We start from the raw sequence: 10544 nt of genomic DNA on the forward strand, positions 1-10544 counted from the left end.
AACACCAACAAAACTTCAACGAAATTACCTAGTAGATAACACCAACAAAACTTCAACGAAATTACCTAATAAAAACACCCCCACTACGTATACGACGAGAAGATACTGTAAAGTCACATCATAGGAAATGATTTAGCTGATCGTGCAATTTTTTTTTTAATATTATTATCACAATTTAAATTATTGTATTCTTTTAGGCTATTAATTGAATAATTACCTATAACTATTTTTTAAGTAACATAATAATATAATGGCAGAATAGCCTAGGAGACACTTGTGCTTGATCCGGATTGTCATCCCGGTCCCTGCACTCCGTAAAGTTTCATCCAGACACCTCAACGTAAACAAAACAAGACTTTAAACCCCTTCGGAATCTTGTAATGCTCACTTGCTTGACGTGGATGACAAATCAACATCCACATCAGATTCTATGCCAAAATAATACTATTATTAAACAAAATTTTAATTTTATAAATAAAAAATAAAAAAAAAAGAAAAGCAAAAAATTAAAATTAAAGAAAACTCCTCCTCCCTATGGCTTCTCTATCATGAGTACCATCACCTCCTTCACTCCTCTTTTAAAGAAAATTATCTATTTATAAAAAATATATGAGCAGAGAATTAATTCTTTTGAATTTTGGCTTATTCCTCTACCCTAATTTGAAAGGGTTGTGAAAAAATTTGAAAGCTTAGACCATCGAAAAAAATCGAAAAGCCATAGAAAAGGGGAAATGTAACGAAGAAGGGATGAAGAAAAAGGGGAAGGGAGGGGATCTAAACATTTAAAACAAAATAGGGAACCAACCAACTTTAATTAAACAACATAAATGAGACTTCGTATAATAGTAAGGAAATTAGAAATATAAAGTGCTGATAAAATCTAAGTGTCATTTTTCTTGCTGGGACTCCAAATCTTCCACAGCCATGTCTTGCTCCGAGTTTATTATTGTCCTCGCTCGCTTTGACTCCGCCCAATTTAACGAAAGGGGAAGGGATTTGAAGAAGAAGAAGAGAAGAGGCGGGGGGGGGGGGGGGGTCTAAGCTTTCAAATTTTGGGAAAAAAGAAGTGACCCTTAATCAGAAGGGTTTAAAAGTCTTGTTTTAATTACATTGAGGTGTCTGGATGAAATTTTATGAAGTGTAGGAACTGGGATGACAATCCGAAACTAGTACAAGTGTCTCCTGGGCTATTCTACCTAATATAATAAAAATTTTACGGTACAAAAGTTAAAACTACATAGGAAAGCCCAAGCCAGTCCATCACAGACTGACAAAAGGAAAACCAAAATAAAGGACCAGGTCAACCAAGAGAAATCAAAGCCTTATACATTTTCTTGAAGGACAAAGGTTGCATACGTATATAACTTGGAAGTTACTAAAAATATAAAGTCTCTGTTAGTGATTGATCACTGTGATTATAGTCAAAATTGTATGGATTCATCTCTTCTAGCCTTTTGTTTGAATGTGATAATTTAAGTGCCGCCATTACAGTTTGGAATTTGAACTATATATATTGACTACTCTCGGAGTAATGAGAAAGGCTATACTAAAATGATGACTCTCATGTAGTGAGAACTTTGAATTGAAGAGAAAAGAAAGATGAATAAATCAAAAGGTAATGCCAAATAAACCATCACAATATTGACTCACACCTTTTCAGGCTTTTTCAAGTTGCATGCTAGCAAATTAAGGGTCAATTCTTTTTTCCCAAAACCTTGACAAATGAAGACCCTACCAATACACACCATAATTTAAGAAGGAATTTTTATCTTCTATAACAAAGGTTAATACCTTATTTATTTTAAATAAATACCATTTAAAAAAATTATATTCTATAGATACCTTTTAAGATTTATAGCAAAATATTTAATTTTAGTTATCTCCTAGCCCTAAGCCACTAAATACACTATTTAGTTACACTATTTTCTTTCTCTCTCTACTTTGATACATCTCATTCTCTTCCCCCATTCCCTGAAAACACAATACTCAATCTCAAAATTCCTCACACCAATTCAAAGTTGTCGTTATGCTTGGCTCAGTCTCAAACAAGCATCGGGTTTCAGAGCAGTTCCAGTGTAACAATGGTGGAAGAAAATTTGCGTGTACACACGTTCGTCAAAATTCCGTCGCCGGAGATATTCTCTTCTCAAATTGAACCCAAAAATGTCCCAGTGGTGACTTCTCTAATTGAGAAAATATACCTATAGCAGTATATAAACACAGTACTACCTTTGTGCGGATGTGCTCAACAATGTTTTCTTTTAGTTGGGTTTAGGTTTTCAAGGGATGCATAAAGCATTGGAAGACTTTCTCAAAATGGAACCCGTCGGACGGTGGCCTAATACAAAAAAGGCTAATCTTTTCAATCAAAATAGAAGCCCTGGTATTCAATTAATCGCGAAGAAGAAGAAGATTTCTGTTAATATATTTCAATGTATTTTCAACGTATCATGCTGTATTTTCATGTATTTAATTGTATTCATTGTCTTTTTTTCCATTGTAATTCAATGTATCTCGTTGTATTCCATGTATTTTCATTATATTCACTGCCTTTTTTTCCAATTGTATTTCAATGTATCCCGTTGTATTCTATGTATTTCATTTGTATTTACTGTCTCGTTATATGTCATGAATGCATTCATATATTTTTTTAAATTAATATAATTTATGTATTCAGATGTATTATATATTTTTTCTGAAGATTGCTATATTTTTGGAGTATTTTTCGGTTGAGAATCTTTTTTATAACGGAAAATACAAAATTTGTGTGTTATAATTGAGTTTGTTGAGTTATATTAGGAGTCTATTATGTTAATTGATTCACTTTCCGTTTAAAAACAATGTATTCCCCTGTTTCATGCCGTGAATACAGCCGAATACAATAATTTGTCCAGCCGTAATCCCATGTTTCACGCCATGAATACAGTCGAATACACTCGAATACAACAACTGATTAGCTTGACTTTCCTGATTCACGCCTATTTTTGCTACTGTATTCATGAATACAATAGCTTAAATACATTTTATAACCACATAAAATGTATTTATAATCCGTAATATAACAAATGATATTTATAGATGACTAATTACTACTAAAAGATATTGTTTTATGAAAATTTCCTAATTTAAGAATGTGGAAAAAGGGCACTCTGCACTCACTCTCATAGAGAGAGGACCAATCCACCGACTTATGACAAGCCTATCTATGGAATATGGAGGGCCAATGCCCAACCATTTGGAAGGCCAGCTAGCCAAGCTTTAGTCTTAATTACTCCCTCCGGGCTCCGATCCACGATAGATGACCAATTTATCTTGGCCATATCCATTAAGAAAATATTAAATTCTAGACAAAAATAGTTAGTATGACTAAATTAATCTTAATTAAATGTTGCAGCATAGTTAATATGAGGAGTAAAAAACATTTTTAGGGATACGTACATAAAGGTAATTTTGAAAAAATAAATTATATTTTTTCTTGATTATATAAATGGACACTTATTTTGGAACAAAATAAAAAAATAAATTCGTCACTTATTATGGACCAAAGGGAGTATCACTTTAACTTCTAATTATTGACGAAATAAAAAAAAAACTAGCAGATCATCTTAAATTAATAAGTTAAAACCTCTAAAATAAGATAGAAAATGTAATTTCTTGCAATAAATTACGTCGACTAAAAAAATTACTACTTCCGATCCACTTTAATTGATTTTTTGGCCCTTTTTTGGTGGTCCATAATACTCCTTTGATTTTTCAAATACCAAGAAGGATTTAATTTCTTTTTACTAAAGTTGCCCTTGGAGTAAAGAGCTTAGGAGTATTTGTTATGTTTTCAATGAACAAATTAAGCTTAATATGGTCAATTTGATTATTACTTATTGATAAAAATTAAATTTTTTAATATATGTGAAAATAACCAAAAAAAAAACAATTAAAGTGCACGAGAGGGAATATAAGTTAAATACCTTTAATAGCTGTCTGCTTACGAATGTCTTTGTGTTTGTGTGGCTCTTTAATAGATCGCCATTTGAAGATAAGCAGGTAGAAAAAATTGTCAAGAAATTTTTTCTTAAACACCAATTTAAAAAGACAAAGAGTTATCCTTGACGATGACTTATCCACTTTTCAATGTGAACCCAAGAATCTATTGATTCTTGTTAAACATTCACTTCCGAGAAAGGAAGGAAGAAAGAAAAGAAATAGGCAATCCATTTGGTTCACCAATTAGCTTTTGTGGTTACTATCATAATGTAACTCTCTTTCTCTTTTGCTTTCTGAAAACATTGTTATATACTCAGGTACTTAATTTTTGTAATAGTTTCTTATTAAAATCTAAAATTTATTTCAGTCGTGTTTTCATGATTCATTCATCTAAAAGTACGAGAAGATGGAAACATAATCATATTTATTTTTTGTAGCAATCCGTAAATTTATAGGTTTCAAAAAAGTTCCTGTGTAAAATATAATTTTATTACTAAATATAAGCTGAAGATTGGTTCTGTTTCATTACGTGCTATAACATGATTAGAAACAAATTTGACAGTGGGATTCTGATGGAGGTTATAGTGGTGGAAGTTGACTTTGTTTACAACCAGAAGCATAAAAGAATGGACTGAAGGAAAAAGAATGAGACACAAAGGACATTTATATGCAAGTTGGATGTTTTTTTTTCTTCAAAAAGTTATGGTAATAATCTAATTAAAATCTCCAAAATAATCAACCACCTTCCAATGATCGGTACCAAATTAATTTTCTTTTTCCAAGTGACTCGTGGCACTCAAATCACTAACGTGGCTATGACTTCGTATTGTTTAAGTTAAACCGTGATAGGTTTCACAACTATATTATGCAACCAAGAAAGGTCAAATTTAACTATGCAATATTGCAAATGCCACTTTTTCTTTTATTTTTAATTGGACATGCTGATCCAAATTCCAACCCAAATCCACGATTTTGAGACACTACACATAATCCGACATGACACTATGATTGTCAGATGTGATCTAAACCACACATTCAAATTAAAGTATCAGATTAATCGTGCTTTTTTGTTGTTGTTGAGGTAAGTTGTATCGGTACGGAAAGTTTGCTCCAAACATTGTATGTATTGTTACATATTATTTTGCTAACTTAAGCATGGCTAAACAATACATATTTTAACTTTAATTTGTAATTTTTGTAATTAATTGTTTAATAATCCCAGTAGAGAGCTACAAGAATGTTATAATTCATAAAGTTAAAAAATGCCAATGACCAAAATGTTACTTGAAAGGCACCTTCTTTTAGGGGTGGACATCGGTCGGTTCTGTTCGGTTATGAATATTATCGGTTTTGCCTATCGATTATCGGTTTACAAATATCATAACTCAATAACCAAACCGATAAGATATTGGTTATCGGTTATCGGTTAATCGGTTATCGATCATTATCGATTCGGTTGTCGATTTATCCGATAAGATAAAACAACTAAAATAGTTACGCAATGTATAAAACTGTTTTGCTAAAACAGTTTTATAAGATTTGCAATGTATAAAATAGTTTCGGTAAAATCAGTGTTCTTAAGATCTTCTTTGTTCAAACGACTAGCAGTAACTCTTTGTACATTGATATCTACTTTTTTACTCTAGTACAGAATTACGTATATAGATTAAAAAGTTTATTAGTTATGAAATACAAATGTTATAACAACTGACACAAGATAACTTTGTAACAGCTCAACAAGTAAAGCACACGACAAATTTCACTTCAGCTTTCAAACAAACTAAGAAAAATCCAGAGCCAGAATGCTTTCAAACAAACTAAGAATAAGATGAAGATGAAGCAACTAAAAACTTACACGAAAAATCAAGATGAAGCTGAAGAATGCGGCTGAGAAATGCCACTGAAGAGTGAAGTGACGATGCGACTGAAGAATCTAATGGATCTGAGAAATGAGGTGAAGATGCGACTGAAGAGCGAAAGAAAAAAGCTGAGAAATGCGACTGACGCCGGCCTGAGTCTTGACGGGCTAACTGGTGATGGCGTGATGTGATTGAGCCAGCCTAAGTCTTGACGGGCTGACAAGGGCCTGAGGCATGAGGCAGAAAAACTAAGAAAGAACAGGGAAATCAAAGAGTGAACTATGAATTATGAAACCCTAGTATGTATATACTTAAAGGTAACCTAGTAAATTAGTTAATCCTTATTGGATTATCGGTTTTACCCAATAATAGAATTGCCAAACCGAGTCCGAATCGATAATCCAATAATTTTTTTTTAATCCGTTACCAAACCGTTAACCCAATAACTAATACTGATAGCCCAATAAATAATTAACGGCTCGGGTTATCGATTTTACCCGATATATGCCTACCCATACCTTCTTTCGCTCTCATTCTGTTAAATTTGCCTACCTGAGTTTATGCTTAGGGACAAATCTAATGGCCATGCTTTCTTTGTATGAATTATAAATTGAAACGACCTTTTTTGTTATAAGAATAATGACACTCAAATCATGAAAAAAACTTAATTACGTATAGTGTTTATATTAAATTGTATATTAATTATCGTAATTAGTGATAAAAATGAGGTGAAAATTGTGTCATGTAAAACGATATTTGTCATGTATTTAATGGACTCAGGTAAATATGGTCCGCTAAACTATTATATCCTTATCTCCCACCCTGACTCCAACAATTAAATATTCTTAAGATTTGAATAATGCAGGAACAAATTTAGTATGAGTATCGAAAATAAGTACAAATAATCAAAAGTATATTCATTAAATTCTTAAATTATTCAGTTTTTACAAGAGTTATTGTTCAGTTACTACATGCAAAACTAAAACCTTAATGTCCATTAATGAGACTCTTTTACAGATAGGAAACTTTAGTCTTCATACAACTTTTGCTTATCTTTTCATCTATAATGTGGGATATAAACTAGAAATATTTATGAAAAAGAAATGCATATAATTAAAAAGGTTTTTGTCCAACAAAGAAAAGGGAACACATCCATTTATTATCTTCTCATGAATGTGACATAATAAAGCTCTCTACACGTAAAATACCCTTGTACTTTCTCTCACTGGAAACCTGCATGAACCAGATACTTTGGGTCATGCCAAACCAAACAAGCAATATTCTTTCAGTAACACAATTGGTTTTCTCTAACTTTCTCTCTGTCCTCTATCACAGATATTCCCCTTAAGGAAAAAAGGTAGTTCAATCAAAATTTATTCAGTTTAACTTCTATATGTCGATGAGAGGGAAAGTTTTTACGTAACTGATAAAGTTGCTGTTCTGTGACCTATAAGTTACGGGTTCGAGCCGTGAAAATAGTCTCTTGCAGAAATATAAGGTAACGTTGCGTACAATAGACGACCCTTGTGGTCCGGCACTTCCCCCGATCCCGTACATAACGGAAGCTTAGTACACAAGACTTTCCTTTATTCTATAAGTTGATAGTGTAAAAGAATTCTTTTATACGTTTAAATATTTAATAACCATCCTTAGTAAATCAATAATAACATGAAAGTAAGATAAACATTATAACTTTTAAATAAGATTGATATTTTAAAAAGGTTTTTACATAGTATATAAGGTAATATAAGTCAAAGAAACAAACTTCAGCTCCTTTGAGTCAAATACAAACCATTGGGTATTCAGAAAAGTATTTCAGATCTGTAAGGTTCTACCTATTGTGTATCAGACAAGTGTTGGAAAGTCAGACAGTGACACAGAGAAGAAGAAAAAAAGAATTTGTTGCTGTTTCTCCTAGTACACAGGTGGAATTTACCTAGTACTTTATATATAAGTATATAAACCTCCAACTATTTTATTACTACTACTATGTTATATTTAAAGAAAATGCAATTAGAAGGAAAAAAGAAAATAGAAATTGAAGACAAAAAAAGAGAAAAAAGGGGTTGTCTTGAATTCAACAGGTGGAACACTACTAGGCCATTAGCAGCAATTCAAACAGGCACCATTAACTACAGTAGCTTCTGTTTTTTTTTAAAAAAAAATTAAAGTCCACATTGTAGGTAAGCTAAAAAAAGAAGAATGTGAAAATAAATTTAAAGTCATTAACTAAACTGAAGAAAGTGATCTGGTAGTCTCCTTTATCAGTAAATGTCAGCTGTTACATTAACAGAAAACTCTCAACAGTAAATATGAATTACAGTCAAAAGTATTGAATGAGCAAAATTAACCCAATTTTCCCAAGCAAATTTTACTTAGATCCATAATCCTTTCCTACAACCTTAGGACAAAAAAGGAAAAAATAAAAGATCAAAACTTTACCTTTCTATTCAGTGCTTAATAGGGTTGACAAATTCAGCATCATCAGAAACTGCAGAAACCTCAACTTGACTAATAATCTCATCATCTAATTCTTCCATTGGAGGAGGAAGATTAAGATCTATTAAACTTCCACCATTTCTTGAAAATTCTAATTTTGCAGCAGTTGGAATAAAAACAGGAACACTAATATTTGCTGCTGCTGTTGAAACACCAATAACATGTGATCTCTTATGTCCACCTAAAGCTTGTCCTGATGAAAAAACTCTGTAACAAATAGGACATTCATGTATTTTCTCTTCAATAACTCCTACATTTTCCACCACTTCATTATTATAATTTGAAACTTTAATCTTCTTATGACTTGCTCTGTGTCCTCCTAATGCTTGATAAGATCGAAAATTTTTGTTACATGTTTCACATCTATACTTACCTCTACCTCTGTTCTTGGTAATTACTTTAACTTGTACTCCAGAATTTTCCTCTTTATACTCTTCTTCTTCTTCTTCGTCAGAGTAGTGATCAACTTGTTGTTTAATCCAATTATCTCTCGATAACATCATCAAACAATGTGCAACATCTTCTTCAGGTGAAGTTTCTGAGATTGAACTAACTGGCTCTGTTTCAACCAATGATGAGTTGTACTCTGTAACTTTCACGAAATTGGGGTTTATGATACTTGATTTCCTGACCCTTTTGGATCTTCTTGAACGAGTTGGGTTTTTTGATGACTCGGTTTCACTTTCTTTATCTGGAAGAACAACTGAGTCATCAGCAGCTTCTTCTACAGAGAAGTCGGAAAGATTTAAGATTTTGGATTTTTCTCCATTTTCTTCTTCTGATGACCAAGAAGATGATGGAATTGACTCAGTTTCATCACTGATTTGGTGATTTTTTTGTTGTTGTTGTTGTATGTAGAGATTCATCATATGAGATCTCATATGTCCACCTAAAGCTCTACCATTAGCAAACTTTCTTGAGCAAAGCTTACATGATTTGTGTTTCTCCATCACACAGAGAAGAGATTTTCTTTTACTTTTTTGTTAGCACTGTGTGTGTGTTATGCCTGTTTTGTAGAGAGTGGAGAAGCTATAAAGGAGTAGGTAACAAGCATTCCTCCACCAACAGATAGATACAAATGGAAATATTTTTAAGACTACTATATATAAAATCTGATTTTTAATATTTGATAAATTAGATTTGGATTCAATTGGAGGAGTAATGTTTGTTTCTTAAAACGGCAAAAGGTAATTAATAGAGAGGAAAAGAAAAAGGGTTCAATTAAAGCGTATGCATGAAGGCAGAGAGAGTGAATGGTAAGGACATGTAACATGCGACTTTTGCATTTATTTCCATCCCATTTCTACATTCCCCAAACAGCCCTTATGAATCAGTTCCTTCTATGTATTTATCACAAAAAATACTTTTTGCTTCGACATACACCAATTACGTTATTAACATAACAAAAACAAAATAATAATAATTACTAGTCAATCTATTTTCCAATACGAATTAACTTATATACATTGTCTATGTAATTTCTTTTATTTCAGTCCAACTTAACCAACTATAGTAGGTCATTGCCCCAGTTACAGTTACAGGTATCAATATTGTATGGGTCCGAATTTGATCGACCACGGCCTATAATGAGTATGACAAATGACCGAAAACCTGCGGGTCGACAAAGGGGTACGACCCTGAGGTGGAAGTAGAGGCACTATCGTATCGGCATTAGATTCGGTATATAAGGGGGACTTAAGTCTTGTAAACGGACACGAGATTTTTCAGACAGAACAATTATCATCTCTCTTTCTACTATTATCATCCCTCTCTACTATTATCATGTCTCTATCATCATTCCCTCTCCATTATTGTCATCCTAGAGTTTATTATCTTCGACTACAATTTACCCCTTCATCTTCGATTGATTTGCTTAAAAAGAGTTTAAAATCTATTGAGTCAAACAATTCGGCGCCGTCTGTGGGGCTTTCCATAGCCGAAATCATAGTTCTCATCTAGGTTCTCGAAAGTAATGATTGTCGTTCTTCAAACCCCCTAAAAACCAACAATGGCGGAGAAAGAAGCAAGGCTGAAGATGATAGCAGATGTCTCAAACAACCTCCTAAGCTCCCTTAACGAAGCCGGTAGAGAAGACACCGAGAATACAACACCAAGGGATACACCGGAGGGGGATATCTCACCCTCTCCACACGAGGATCTGACGGTCTTGCACAAAAGGGGAGCCTCCACATCCACGATGAGAGA

The 10544-nt window shown here is 32.8% G+C and overlaps 1 protein-coding gene across 2 annotated transcripts; it reads right to left on the minus strand.

The window, feature by feature from the left end:
- Positions 1–5825: 5825 nt before the first annotated feature.
- On the minus strand, positions 5826–9538 carry LOC107829883 (zinc finger protein ZAT9-like). Of its 2 annotated transcripts, none has more exons than XM_016657356.2 (2): positions 8283–9537; positions 5826–6067 (listed from the first exon to the last, which is right to left on the minus strand). In XM_016657356.2, the coding sequence occupies exon 1, from the start codon at positions 9287–9289 to the stop codon at positions 8291–8293; it is 999 nt and encodes a 332-aa protein (XP_016512842.1). In that variant the 5' UTR covers positions 9290–9537; the 3' UTR covers positions 5826–6067; positions 8283–8290. The 2 variants fall into 2 exon arrangements, with proteins under 2 accessions (XP_016512842.1, XP_075074058.1); XM_075217957.1 differs by lacking the exon at positions 5826–6067 and adding an exon at positions 6918–7073 and having other exon boundaries at positions 8283–9538.
- Between the last annotated feature and the right edge of the window lie 1006 nt (positions 9539–10544).

This window comes from Nicotiana tabacum, chromosome 7, assembly GCF_000715075.1.
Source record: "Nicotiana tabacum cultivar K326 chromosome 7, ASM71507v2, whole genome shotgun sequence".
Taxonomy (NCBI): Eukaryota; Viridiplantae; Streptophyta; class Magnoliopsida; order Solanales; family Solanaceae; genus Nicotiana; species Nicotiana tabacum.

Excerpts from the sequence above, each read along its gene's own strand:
- LOC107829883 (XM_016657356.2), bottom strand. The coding sequence starts at position 9,289 with ATGGAGAAACACAAATCATGTAAGCTTTGCTCAAGAAAGTTTGCTAAT.